General features: G+C 42.4%; 2 protein-coding genes across 7 annotated transcripts in view; both read left to right on the top strand.

The window, feature by feature from the left end:
* Window positions 1-14,995, top strand: part of GARRE1 (granule associated Rac and RHOG effector 1) — a 79,441-nt gene that overhangs the window by 30,967 nt on the left and 33,479 nt on the right. For all 6 annotated transcript variants that reach the window (XM_060132498.1, XM_060132499.1, XM_060132500.1 and 3 more), the window contains one exon: window positions 1,232-2,523. In XM_060132498.1, the coding sequence (XP_059988481.1) occupies window positions 2,029-2,523 (495 nt within the window). In that variant the 5' untranslated portion in view covers window positions 1,232-2,028. The remainder of the gene's footprint in view (window positions 1-1,231; window positions 2,524-14,995) is intronic.
* Window positions 7,196-7,980, top strand: LOC132509480 (large ribosomal subunit protein mL50). Its single transcript, XM_060130567.1, has one exon. It carries the CDS (start codon window positions 7,199-7,201, stop codon window positions 7,676-7,678), a length of 480 nt encoding a protein of 159 aa, XP_059986550.1. The 5' UTR covers window positions 7,196-7,198; the 3' UTR covers window positions 7,679-7,980.

Genomic DNA, 14,995 nt, shown 5'->3' with positions numbered 1-14,995 from the left:
GCTGAGAGTCCGCCTGCCGTTGCAGGGGACACAGGTTCGTGCCCTGGTCCGGGAAGATCCCACATGCCACGGAGCGGCTAGGCCCGTGAGCCATGGCCGCTGAGCCTGCGCGTCCGGAGCCTGTGCTCGCAAGGGGACAGGCCACAACAGTGAGAGGCCCGCGTACCACAAAAAAAGAAAAAAAAAGGAAAATGGAAAGAAAGCCTAGTTATCAATAAGTAGACCAAACTATATACAGACATCATGTACATTGAAGTTTAATATAGACTACATGTATCATTCAGTAAAACATATTTGAACTGTTGTTATGTTTGGAAGAACAGATAGTTTCAGGCAAGTGTAAACCTAGTTGTAGCTGTGTGGGAAGAATCACATTACTCTACTATTGTAGAGTAGTTCAGAAACTGCAACCAGAGGTGTTCAGACCTTGCTCTTTGCACCTGTCCAGAGCCAGGGGTTCTATAGAAGCTTCCCCAGGGTGTAAGAACCTGCACACCCTCCAAGGCTTCCTTTCGAACATCTGGAGGGGAAATTGGTACCTGGGTGAGGATGAGTAGCATCCTGTCTACAAACCTGCCAGCCACTTACCTCTCCAGGCTCTGTCTTTCTGTATGCTGCACTTCAGCCCAGCTGGGTATCCTGAACAGACTTTAAGCCATCCTGCTTCAGGGCCTTTGCTGTGGTGGTCCTTTCATCTGGTGAGCCCCAGCCATCCCTTTTGGGCTTATCAAAACCTATCCTACAATCAAGGCCTACCTCCGAGTAACATTTTCTTCATAACAACCTTCCTGATTTCTCTCAGTCTTTGCTCATCACTCCACTTCCAGATCCCCCTTAAGGTTTTGTGAGTTCTCTACTTGTCAACAGCCCTCACCTAATCTGTGTACTCTTCTAATCCTCTTATGGATTTGTGAGCTCTTTGAGGAGGAAACACAAACATGAGTCCAGGCCCTGCTTGATGTGTCACTTGTCAGCCTGAGTTTTGGAGTGGTTAGTGGGGAATCAAACTTTTTGTTACATTATTTTTGTACTACAACTTGAGGAATTTTCTAACAGTCATCATATCATAGTTGCACTCTCACTGTTGTACCTGCTTTTATAAGGTTTTTATATAGTTTCTTATTCATTTGGAGCCCACCTTTGTGGATAATAGCATTTCAGGAGTTAATGTTCCAGAATTACTCACTGTCTTGTAACTTTCCTAACTCTATCTTATTTTTCCCCCTTACAGGAAATGACTTAGAAGCCTTACAAATACATCTGTGCATTCTTGCTTCAGACTTTACAATTGAGGGCCAACCCAGTCTGGAAGCACCTCTTATTAATGTTATACGGAAACTGCTACCTCAGCAAACAAAAGAAAAGAAGGAGAGGACTTAAAATAAATGCCATTTTAAAAAAAATAAAACTTGCTTTCAGAAAATATTAAAGGAAATTTTTCGCATTGAGAAGACATTTTACAGGTAAATCGATTTGGCAGGCAGGCTCTGTCAAAACTCTGCAGAGATTTGATCTTCCTTACTGAGGACTTAGTGTGAAGTAATTCTGTACTGCTTTTTAAATTGCTGTTGATCAGCTTGTGGGTTTTTGGGTTCTAACTTTTCTGGTATATTGAAGATACATTATATTACATTATATTACATTTTTTTAAGTTAAGTTATTTTTCTGCCATTGTAAATACAAGTATCAAAATATTCTTGCAAAGCAATTCTAGGTGAACATTTTTCTCAGCAAGCATATCTTTTTATTAAGAGAGTAGAATGCTAACATTTCTTATATAGCATTTTGGACACACTTTTATTTTTTGTCAGAGGTCCTGCCTACACTGAAAATATTAATAATATAAACCTGTTGTCCTTTTCACAACTACATTGGATCACATGGTCACCTGCCTCATGGAAATGCCTTTTTTAAAACTTAGATTTGCAGAACTCCACTATTTTTATACCTAGCTACAGTTTTAGGGGGGAAAAAAAGGAATCAGGACCCTGACCCTCTCACGGTCCCTGGGACAGTTCCCCTTCCCGCATGTATTGCTGCAGTGCCCAGGACAGTAAAATGGACTACAAGCGGCGCTTCCTGCTTGGCGGGTCCAAGCAGAAGGTGCAGCAGCACCAGCAGTACCCAATGCCTGAGCTTGGCCGAGCACTGAGTGCTCCCCTGGCATCTACGGCCACCACCGCCCCCCTGGGCAGTCTGACTGCTGCAGGCAGCTGCCACCATGCCATGCCCCACTCCACACCCATTGCTGACATCCAGCAGGGCATCTCCAAATACCTGGACGCCCTCAACGTCTTCTGCCGTGCCAGTACTTTCCTCACAGATCTCTTCAGCACTGTGTTCAGGAACTCTCACTATTCCAAGGCAGCCATGCAACTCAAAGATGTGCAGGAGCATGTCATGGAAGCAGCCAGTCGGCTGACTTCAGCCATAAAGCCTGAGATCGCCAAGATGCTGATGGAACTTAGTGCCGGGGCTGCAAACTTTACAGATCAGAAGGAATTCAGTCTCCAGGACATTGAGGTAGAGTATCTTCTGTGTCATACTTGGGTAGGAAAATGTATTCCAGAGGTAAGTGAGAATGTTTGTCTTAGTTTTTTCTCAAATCACTGAAATGATGGTCTTCGTCCTCTTTCCATTGATACCCTGTCCTTGTAAAAAATTTTTGCATGCCACGTTCTGAATTGCTTTCATTTCAAATTAAGTAGGATAGAAGATTATTAAACAAATCAGCCTATGTTTTATGTTCTTTAAATTTTCAAGTTGGAACTTAATTTCCAAATAACATACTGTTAAAGTACATAGTAGGGACTGAGAATTCTAAATATGATTATGAAGATTTCTTTGTGAATTGTCATTATATAGAACCATTGGTTTAATGTAGAAAGTTCTACACATGTTTACAGGAGAAGTTATTTTTTCAGTTCTAAATTTACATCTATTTGCATTTGGATGCATTTGATTCTTATTCAGTATGTTTCTTAGGGTCTTTGGTAGTCAAAATGAAATATTCTCCCTTTTTCAGGGCTCTACATTAGAGTGTAAGATTGGAATACAAATTTCATTCAGAATAAACATGATGTTTTTCCTTCCTTCGTTTAGGAAATAATTTATTAAACTTAAATTAGCTTCACTGCTAGATTTTTAAAATTATTTTTACCTGCTCAGAGAGTTCTTCTGAGTTTGATTTTTCCATGTGTCCTTGTACGTTTTAGCAGCACATTAGAGGTTAGGTTTCTGGATGCTAGGAGGGAGAATGTTCCTTTCCCCATACTGGGGTTGTGTTTGATTTTAGGAAATCACTAGTCTTCTGAACTAAATCTGGTGATTGTGGTAGCTGAATAAGCTAACTTATACTGTTGTGGGTTTAGGGGAAAAAAAAGTTAGGCTATTAAGTATTATGAATCATTTTTTATTGTGTTTAAAAGGCATATCGTGATTTTGAAGGCATTTCCAAGAGGAATTTAAAACTATGTTTGTTTTTATTTATATTTGGCTGCATTGGGTCTTCGTTGCTGCGCGCGGGCTTTCTCTAGTTGCGGTGAGCGGGAGCTACTCTTCATTGCGGTGCTCAGGCTTCTCATTGTGGTGGCTTCTCTTGTTGTGGAGCACGGGCTCTAGGTGCGCAGGCTCAGTAGTTGTGGCTCGCAGGCTCTAGAGTGCAGGCTCGGTAGTTGTGGCGCATGGGCTTAGTTGCTCCGTGGCATGGGGGATCTTCCTCGACCAGTGCTCGAACCCGTGTCGCCTGAATTGGCAGGCGGATTCTTAACCACTGTGCCACCAGGGAAGCCCAGAAACTATTTTTGAAAAGACACAATAGTCTTGGTGTAAATTAGGCATTAGGCATCATCAGACTTTTTCTGTAGAGGGCAAATAGTAAGTAAATTTTAAGCTTCATGGACCACGTGCGTCTCTTTCACATTCTTCTTTGTTTTTTTTAAATAGCCCTTTAAGAATGCGAAAACCAGTTTTACCTTGTAGACCTGTCTGTTGGACTGGATTTGGCCCATGAGTTATAGTTTGCTGAATCTGCTGGTATAAATGTATAATATCCTCCTTGGCTCATTCTATTTTGAACCTATCCAAGTTTATTTTTATTTTCTGATTTTTTTCTATGATCACATCATATATTCAGAGAAATTATGATTTTGAAGTATTTTTTAAATGGCTTGTCATAGTTTAGTTTTTAAATTACACATGTAAATCATACATAAAGCGTATTTTTAAGAAACGTACTTCTCAAAAGAAATTCAAGCAGTGAAACTTAAAACTACTGCTCTACTCTCCCATCCCATTCCTTTTCACAGAGGAGACCACTGTTAACTGGTTGGTTTGTGCCATTCCAGATTACTGTGTGTATAGGCACAGATGTACAGCTTTGACTTCTGTTTGTTTTATGTGAAGAAACATGTTTAGCCCTCAGGATGCCTGGTCACTGCTGTGCAGAGATGTGGCAGGAGAGCAGTTAGGGCCTCTGCCCTCTCAGAATGTGCTGAACAGTATTAGACCCAGACTGTTTCAGTTCCCATCCTGCAATGACACAAGCACCTTTAGCTTTATTTAGAATTTCAGGCAAGAATGGTTTGAAAATGAGGCCAAAGCCTATTATTTTAACCTGAACGTTATTGGACTCTTCTTCAGTCCATGCCTCCAGGTGCTGGAGGAGACAGAGCTAGGCCTCCAGGGCTGTTTGCCCTCCAACCCTGTGGGGCAAGTGCCCTTGTTCCCCAGGTCAGGACAGCTAGAGAAGGATGAACCAACCCTGAGGAGTTGGGTTTAGTAAAACCACTGGGTACAATAGCACCTACCTTGTCCCTTCTGCTTTCCTGGGACCAGCATGGACCATTTGAGCTGAGAAGGGGAAATATTTCTTATTGCTGTGTTTTGGAATTTTGGCTTGACTTCCCCCATTGAAATGCGATTAGGATAGCTGGAATACTACCATGTTTTTGTATATAATGGACTAAACAGGCTTTCAGAGGCTAAACTGGAAACTAAGTGCTGTTGATGGGTTTTAGAATATATGCGTGTATTCTAGGTTTCAAACTGCTGACTTATAATTAAATCCTAAAATGTGATTGTGAAATGTAGGCCTGCAGACTTAACATTTTGCTCTTTCCACAGAACAGTATTTGTTGTTTCTGGAATTTATGTACTGACATGGTCTTTCTCTCAGGATATTCACCAACTCAGATGGCATAGCTGGGCATTTTTTTTTTTTTTTTCCTGTTGGTTTTTTAAAGATTTTATCAGCAAGGGCCAGAGAAGCTCTTTAGCATTCATCCTTGAGGAAGGAAGTCTGTGGCCTAACACTGATGAACTTGACTGGCTACACAAGGACCTCTGCTCAAGAGCTTAGCCCAGGACTGCGGTTGAGAAAAGCCCTGAATTCAGTATTCAAACGCTTGACCATTTGAAACCTAAGACAAAGTACCAGTTCCACTGTCCCACCCCTGCAGGTAGCCAAAACATGCTTCTAATGCTCCCTTACTTGCAGCCAGGTTTCGGATATGCTCGTTGATTGACAGATCCTTCGGATATGCTCGTTGATTGACAGATCCTTCGGATATGCTCGTTGATTGACAGATCCTGGTGCCTGTGTCTAGGAACTGCAGTTGCCAACTGTGTGCTCTGGGGCAGGCAGGGTGTACATGAGTCCTGTCTTGTCTGTACTCATCAGTGACTTTGCCCCTTACCCCAGGTGATTCAACCTCATAATCTCTCTGTTAGAGAAATAAGTTTTGAGTAGAAAGTGACTCTGCTTTTTTTTTATAAAGGTGTTGTATTTATTTTTTAATTATCTACATTTTTTAATATTTATTTTATTTATTTTTTTTGGCTGCGACGGGTCTTACCTGCAGCATGCGGGATCTTCTTTGTGGCGTGTGGGTTTCTCTCTAGTTGTGGCGTGCAGGTTTTCTCTCTCTAGTTGTGGCATGTGGGCTCCAGGGCACGTGGGCTCTAGTTTGCAGCGTGTGGGCTCTCTTGTTGAGGCGCGCGAGCTCAGTAGTTGTGACACACAGGCTTAGTTGCCCCGCAGCATGTGGGATCTTAGTTCCCCAAGCAGGGATCGAACCCGTGTCCCCTGCATTGGAAGGCAGATTCTTTACCACTGGACCAACAGCAAAGCCCCAACTCTGCTTCTTATTGTCTGTATGGCCTTGAGCAAATCTTCTAACATCTCTAAGCCTCAGTCTGTCCATCTATAAAATGGAATTACCACCCACCTTCAAGAGTTCTTGTGACGATCAGAAGCGATTAGCGTGTGTGAAACACTGTACCCAGCTAGTTGTCATCATCATCACTTATTATTATTGCTTCCAACATGGCTTGAAAAGTGTTATTAGTCCTTCTCTGCAGTACAGAGCACAATCATGTACAGAGCCAACAAAAGAGAGAAATATACAGCAGATTAGTCTCACTGGAACCCTTTTAGGTGGAAAAAGTTGCCACTCCTAGAACATTTGCTCTACTCATTTCTTTGCTGGTTCTTGAAGTGAGCACCTCCCTTTCTCTTCTGTGTTACTTTCTCTTTTGGTGTTGTAAGGTGGCAGCAGTATTACCTTGCCTGATGTAGAAACTGCCAGAACGTTTCCAGCAAAAAAGCCCTAGGGGACCTCTTCTAATAGTCACTGCTCTATTTCCCTTGCACCTAGAATGGGGGTACATAGGGAAGGAAGTGGAGTGGGGGGTGTCTTAGAGTCCACTTGCTGTAGCTAGGTATCTTTGAGCAAGCCAATTGATAGTTTAGGTAGGATTTTCCCCGCTTTGGATTTATAGAAAATGTATAGTTTACATTGTATATATGAACTGGAATGTTGTCTAAAATGAGAAATATGATCTTAATCAAGTGCTTCATGGGGATTCCTTTATGTAAGTCTCGAACTGCCAGTCCAGCCAAAGTGTGAACTCAAAATATGGTTTCCCATATTGAATTTGTTCATTATACAAAGCTTTTACACCCCACAACGTTTTTTAGAGGTAGACCATACGGAATCTGCTGTTTCTATCTTTTCTTTTCAAGTCTAGGGGCATCTTCATTGGTGTGTTACTTCTAATGTTCCTGTAAAATGCCGGGCTACATGAATTGAGTGGCTGTGAGTTCTCTTTGATTTTATCTACTTCAATTTTATTTGTCCTAGAAATCTGGTATCCTAACTAAGGATCATTTGCAAGTAAAACATGTAGTTCATGGAACATGGCGGGTCTCTGGGTGTGTGGCGTTGCCAGAAGAAGCTTCACATGGATAGTCTCAGGGGCGCCACGCAGAGGTTTTTGGTCTCGATTCAGAAAAGAGAAACAGCCAGTGGTGGCTGAGACAGTAGAAGAGGTGAAGAAAGAACCTATTCTGGTGTGTCCACCCTTACGAAGCCGAACATACATACCACCCGAAGATCTCCACAGTCGTTTGGAATCTCATGTCAAAGAAGTTTTTGGTTCATCTGTTCCTAACAATTGGCAGGACATCTCCCTGGAAGATGTTCATCTGAAGTTCAGCTTCTTGGCACGTTTAGCTGATGACTTGGGCCATGCAGTGCCTAACTCCAGGCTTCACCAGATGTGCAGGGTCAGAGATGTTCTTGATTTCTATAATGTGCCTGTTCAGGATAGATCTAAATTTGACGAACTTACTGCCAGTAATCTGCCTCCCAATTTAAAAATCACTTGGGGTTACTGAGCAGTTTAAAGGAGGAACACGTTGAAATAATTTTTTTTCCACCTGAGAAGGGGGCTGCTTATCAGACATTTTGATACTTTACCATGTGAAATGCTGTCAGAACTGGTCTGTAAATCCACTTTTTCCTGTGGAAGGATGTATCGTCTGCCTTTTTTTTAATCATCATGAATCGACAAATATTTTCTTTTCACATTTGCTGAAACTTTTTTTTAATGGAACCAGGTCATTAATAATTTATGAAAATATATATTACATAACAAATAAGGTAACATTTATAAAAGAAACAAATCTGTGTCGTGTATTATGAAAGTTGTTTCAGTATTCTCTTTACTGTTTAAGTAGAAATAGTAGGAAATAATACTGTTCAATCTAGATTAATCTCTTGGAATTAAAGTAGATTTCTTAAAAAAAAAAAAAACATGTAGTTCATATTAAAAAAGTATAGACAACCCCATAATTAGGTTTTCTATTTATTAGAAAGTCAAAGATGTCAACTTCTTTTTATAAACATCTATCACGTGTCTTAAATAAAATTACTTTTCAGTGCAAATGTAAATAAAAGAATCAAATTGACTTGTGGTTCATGCGTTCATTCCACAGATATTTATTGCAGGGACTTGTTTTTTATTTGTGCCAGGGACTGTTCCAGGCACAGAGGATACAGCAGTGAGCAAGACAGAAATTCCTCCCTTCACGTAGATAGATGAGGGCTGTGATCTAATTAGATAAGATAGTTAGAAAAGGCATCACTGAGAACATGATATGTGAGTAAAGAACTGAAGGAGATGAAGGAGTAGGCCCCAGTAATAACCAGGAAAAGAGGATTCCAGGCAGTGGGGACAGCTAGTTTAAAGTTCCTGAGGCAGGAGCAAACTTGAGTGTTTGAAGAGCAGTGAGGGCCTATTGTGGCTGAAACAGCAAAACAAAGACACTAGGGGTGAGGTCAGACAGGTAAAGAGGTCATCCTCTGAAGGGAAGGTAAAGGGAGGGCAGCAAGATGAAGTGATGACACTTCTCCCCTTGCTTTCTTCACCCCGTGGCAGCTCTGGGGCTCCAGTTTCACCTCGAGCCCTCAGTGTTGGTACAGGGTTCCCAAGAGTTATATAGCTGATTCACTTTGCTGTATAGTAGAAACTAACATAACATTGTAAAGCAACTATACTCCAATAAAAATTAAAAAAATGATAAATTGGGAACTTTGAACATGTACTGGGTCCTGGTCAACTGGGATTTGCTTCAAAACATTCCAGCAGAAAAAGGTGGAGTAGGGGAAAAGGATGAAAAAACATGGCAAAACGTTGATAGTTACTGAAGTTTTTTGATGGGTTCACGGGGGTTTGTTATATTCTGTTTTTGTGTATATTTGGACATTTTACAAGTTTAAAAAAAGGGAGAGAGAAACTTTCGACCACATGATAAAAGTAATGTATTAGGAACACACAATAAATGATTCCATTACATAAGTGATTTGTGCATGTGAAATGGTCTTCTAACAGAAAGGGAAGTATTTAGGAAAACTCCTCTGTTTTCTGTCTACTCACAAAATACTGCACCTCTGGCGCTGTGGTCATAAGTTTGTTGGTGGGGGTTTTTCCCATACCAAGCAATTCTGGATCAGTTCTGACGTTTTTTACCTGGAGTTAGCATCAGATTCCACAGTTAAGGGCTCAGTCCCACTAGACTGCCCCCCAACCCTGCCCCCTTAGACAGCAGTTACAAGTCCAGGGTGTTCCCTATGTTTATTACCAACTTGCTGCAAATCAGAGGTCCCCATGACCACCCCACAGGTTTGATTACTTTATTAGAGCAGCTCACAGAACTCAGAAAAACATTCTACTTACTAGATTATAAAAGGATGTAACTCAGCAACAGCCAGATGAAAGATATGCATAAAGCAAGGTATGTGGGAAGTGGTGTGGGCTTCCATGCCCTCTCCAGGCGTGCCACCCTCCCAGCACCTCCACCTGTTCTTTAACCCAGAAGCTCTCTGAACCCCGTCCTTTGGGTTTTTTCCGAGCCTTCATTAAACAGGTGTGGTTGATTAAATCTTTGGCCACTGGTGGTTGATTCTGTCTCCAGCCTCTTCCCCTCTCCGCAGGGGTTGGTCTGAAAGTTTCAAACTTGGTTCCCCTGGCAACCAGCCCGCATCCTTAGGGGCTTTCCAAAAGTCACCTCGTTGACATAAACTCAGGTATGGTTGAAAGAGGCTTGTTATGAATAAAAGATACTTTCTCTCTCTTATCACTTAGAAAATTCCAAGGGTTTTTAGGAGCTGTGTGCCAGGAACCTTGGAAGAAGACCAAAATATATATCTGTTATAAATCACAATATCACAGAGAGTGTCATTGAGTAAGGTATAGTGATGAGAAGAAAGGCAGGTGCTTTTCAGAAAAATGAAAATAAAAGTGAATCAAGGAAGAAAATGAGAATAGAGAAAAGAAACCTCTGAAGGCAGGACCCCAGCAGCAGGTAGGAGTCAGGGAAAGAATGCTGTGCTTGTAATCTTGGTGACTAAAATGGCAATGTTGCTTTCTTTTAGGAAAATGTGATTTAACATTTCATAGTTACTAAAAAGTCTTGAGTGAATGTAAGGAAAAATGAGGTTTGATGGGCAAATTAGAATGAAACAGAAATAAAACAGTTCATGGAATGTAATTTAACATAGGACTACCTTTCCTGAATTACTTCCTATTCTAAATTTTTATGATTACTAGTCATCTTCTGAGATTTCACAGAATTGGATAATAGCCTGTTTTGACAGCCTCCTCATCTTTACAGATCAGGAATCTGAGTGTCTGTAAAGATGACATTTGCCTGAAATCTTTCTGGGCCCAACATATACAGGGGTTGTGTCCTTTACCTCTCCGCTGTTCCAGGCCAGTGCAGTCTTTGTGCCAAGGGATTTGTTTGCAGTGTCCATTCCCTCCAAGAGACTTGCCTTTCTGACCTAGCTAATGGCGAGGTGTCCAGACATGGGAAAGTAAAGGAACCGCTGTGAGTCCTTGCTCACTCCCAATTCCTTCTGAGGCCCCACTAGCTCCTGGAGGAGGCCCCAGTCACCTGGCCTTTCTTCTTCACCTAGCTGCTACTACCCACCCTCCAAGGTAAAATACAGATGAGCTGGCTGCAAGCTGGCAAAGATGAGTGAGGACTATCAAAAGCATTTGCAGAGACGTGGATGGACCTAGAGTCTGTCATACAGAGTGAAGTAAGTCAGAAAGAGAAAAACAGATATCGTATATTAACGCATGTATGTGGAATCTAGAAAAATGGTACAGATGAACCGGTTTGCAAGGCAGAAATAGAGACAGATGTAGAAAACAAACGTATGGACACCAGAGGGGGAAAGCAGGGGGTGGGGGTGGGGGGATGGTGGGGGGATGAACTGGGAGATTGGGATTGACATGTATACACTAATATGTATAAAATAGATAATAAGAACCTGCTGTATAAAAAATAAATTAATTAATTAGAAAGAAAAAGAGGGCTTCCCTGGTGGCACAGTGGTTAAGAATCCACCTGTCAATGCAGGGGACACAGGTTCGAGCTCTGGTCTGGGAAGATCCCACATGCCGCAGAGCAGCTAAGCCCGTGCGCCCCAACTACTGAGCCTGTGCTCTAGAGCCCACGAGCCACGACTACTGAGCCCACATGCCACAACTACTGAAGCCCGCGTGCCTAGAGCCCGTGCTCTGCAACAAGAGAAGCCACTGCAATGAGAAGCCTGCGCACCACAACAAAGAGTAACACCCGCTTGCTGCAACTAGAGAAAGCCCGTGCACAGCAACAAAGACCCAACACAGCCAAAAAATAATAAAACAAATTTAAAAAAAAAAAAAAAAGAACCTTCTGTATGGTTCAGGGAACTCTATCTACTCAGTACTCTGTAATGACCTATATGAGAATAGAATCTAAAAAAGAGCAGATATGTGTATATGTATAACTGATTCACTTTGCTGTACAGCAGAAACTAACACAACATTGTAAATCAACTATACTCCAATAAAAATTAATTTAAAAAAAAAGAAAAAGTGCTCTAGGCCTGGTGGGCAAGACTGATAAGTAGATTGTGACCATAGGTGTGAGCAGTGCTGTGACGCAGATGGAAAATAGCCTAAAGCCTTGCCTGTGGGCTCAGTGTCCCCCCCACCCAGCTCACTGTGAGGGGGCCTAGCCCCCACACCAGAACCGCCTACCTAACCTGTGAGAGAACCTGGTAGGCCCTGGTAAGAGTTTAAATTTTATATGGAGTGAGATAGGATTTTTTTCAGGGGGATTTTTTTTTAATTTATTTTTGTCTGCATTGGGTCTTTGTTGCTGCACGTGGGCTTCCTCTACTTACAGCGAGCGGGGGCTACTCTTGGTTGTGGTGCGCGGGCTTGTCATTGCAGTGGCTTCTGTTGTTGTGGAGCACGGGCTCTAGACGCACGGGCTTCAGTAGTTGCGGCGTGTGGGCTCAGTAGTTGTGGCACGCGGGCTCTAGAGCGCAGACTTAGTAGTTGTGGCAGATAGGCTTAGTTGCTCCACGGCGTGTGGGGTCTTCCCAGACCATGGCTCGAACCCGTGTCCCCTGCATTGGCAGGCGGATTCTTAACCACTGCGCTACCAGGGAAGTCCTAAGGGGGGATTTTGACTGATATGGTTTGTTATGTTTTTTAAAAAAAAATACTATGGCTACAAGTGACAGAAACCAAACTCAAAACAGCTTAGACAACAATAAAAGCAAAAAGAAGCTGGTAGTTACATAGTACGTATGCTATGCGCTCTTCTGAGACTGTACACATTAACTCAGTGAATTCTGTTAATAACCTTGTAAGTTAGGTACTATTCATATTCCCATTTTATTGACGAAGAAACAGGTGTGGAGAGGTTAAACAGCTTATCAAAAGCCTCATGGCAGATCCAGACTTTAGACCCAGGCAGTCTGACTCTATAATGGAGTACCAATTCTTGGCTGTACTGCCTCTCAACAAAACAATGTATTGACTCCATGAAACCGAAGAAAGTTAGCTCTTTGGGCATGGCTGGATCCAGGGGCTCACACAGTGCTGAACAGACTCAGACTGTGTCCATGCCAGAGTTGCCAACAACTCAGCAGAAAGAGCACCTCTGCTTTCCCCCAGGTTCTGACAAGTTCTAGAACTGAGTCTGGTTGGCTTGGCTTGGGTCACTTGCCTGTCCTTGGACCTTGTGGCCAGAAAGGTTAAACTAACGCACTGACTGGTCAGGCCTGACTGTGTGCCCACTCCTGGGGCTGGGGTACCACCAGACTGAGAGTGCAGGGGGAGTGGTTCCCTGAGGGCTGCTTCCAAAGCCACGGGACTAGATGTTGGGGAGGCCACACTGCAGATGCCAGCTGGTGCGTGTCAAAGGATGTGATGGGGAACATATTTGTGATCCTGGATACGCCTGCTAAATTGTTTTGTTTTCAGGATCTTAGCAGTTTATTATGTCTTCTATGAGGCCTTTTGTTATATCTCTTAGTAAAGTTCCATAATTTCCTTTCTAGTGGCTATGTATATTCTTAACATTCTTACGTAATCTTTATTTTAGTTGCTATCATGAATGAAATTATATTTAAAAGTTTTTTCTATAACAGAAGCACCACTGATTTTTATATTTTTGTCTTGTCTCCTGCCATGCGACTGGATTCAATAATTCTGATGTTTCAATTGGTTTATTTTTGTATATGTGGTCATGTCATCTACATGTATCTCCTCCCTTCCAGTAGTTATATATCTTATTGTGTTGACCATAGGTTTTAATTTTAATTTTTAAAAATTTTTTTGGCTGCACCTTGCAGGACCTTCCCCAACCAGGGATTGAACCTGGGCCATGGCAGTGAAAGTCCGGAATCCTAACCACTAGGCCACCAGGGAACTCCCTGATCATAGATTTTAATGTATAAAACAGTCAGTGTTAAGAATGAGCATCTTGGGCTTCCCTGGTGGCGCAGTGGTTGGGAGTCCGCCTGCCGATTCAGGGGACACGGGTTCATGCCCCGGTCCGGGAAGATCCCACGTGCTGCGGGGCGGCTGGGCCTGTGAGCCATGGCTGCTGAGCCTGCGCGTCCGGAGCCTGTGCTCCGCAACGGGAGAGGCCACAACAGTGAGAGGCCCGCGTACCGCAAAAAAAAAAAAAAAAAAAAGAATGAGCATCTTTGTTTTGGTCCTCATTTTAATGGGAATACTTTGGATGTATTACTATTGATTATTAATTTTAACAAATTAGTTTTTCTTATGTATGATGAATGCTTAGGTAAAAAATTCAAACAGTTCTGAGTGGCATAAGTCCCTTCTCCAAAGGTAATGCTTCTCTCTTCCAACTCCATCCCAGTTCCAGACAGAACCACTATTAATTGTTTTATGTATCTGTGCAGATAGCGGCAGACATGCATATGCAAACATATCTGGAAAATACATCTTTTTACTCCGTTATATATACCCTTTATTCCCTCAACAGCATACCCGTTAATTATTATATTGGTTCTTGGTTTGAAAGAATAAGCATACAGTTCCAAGGCGTAACAAATGTTATACCTGATTCTTCATTCAATGGATGAGTGTGTCACTTGCAGGAAAGCCTTGCGTGGTTTATGGACTTTCTCTCTCCAGAAGAGTCATGATCTCCCCCATGCCTGTTGGTGATATCACCCTCAAAGTAAGCTCAAGGTTGCAGCTGGTGTCTGTGGGCAGGCTGCAGAAGAGCTGTCCAGGGAAAGAAAGCAGAAAGTGTTTGGGGGGGGAGAATGAGTTGTCATTTGCGCATAGATGCTGACATCATGATGTCCTGCCCTCAGCTCTGCAGTCACCATGCTGCTCTTGGCCTAGTTTGGTGCTTTTCTGTGGAGAGTAGCAACTGCTTTCTTTTCTTCTTTCAACAAATATGTGTAGAAGGATTGTCTACTGTGGGCCAGGCAATGAGAATGCAACAGAGAGCAAAACAAAGACCCTGTCCACATCCAACTCAACTCCTAGGTAGGGAAACAGAGAAAAAATAAATGGCACATACAAACATAATGTCAGGTAGTGAGAGGTGCTATGAAGAGAAATAAAGAATGATGAAGAAAGAGACGTAGAAGAAAGGCCTCTCTGAGGATGGGACATTTGAGCAATGCCTGTCAGAGCGATAGTTGTACAATTCCAGGGGGAAGGATGCTCCAGGTAGGGTAGTGGTTCATTTGCAAATGGGGTCAGGGTGGGCTCTCCCTCAGAGGGCACTTGGCAATGTCTGGAAGTATCTTTGATTGTCAGAAAAATGGCATTTTTTTTTTTCATGCTAGGGCTAGAGTGAGAGGAATCTTACTCATTTAGAAGA

Source organism: Lagenorhynchus albirostris, chromosome 19 (assembly GCF_949774975.1).
Source record: "Lagenorhynchus albirostris chromosome 19, mLagAlb1.1, whole genome shotgun sequence".
In the NCBI taxonomy this organism is placed as follows: Eukaryota; Metazoa; Chordata; class Mammalia; order Artiodactyla; family Delphinidae; genus Lagenorhynchus; species Lagenorhynchus albirostris.
The sequence above is the reverse complement of the archived record's forward strand: the minus strand, read 5'-3'. Positions and strand labels throughout refer to the sequence as shown.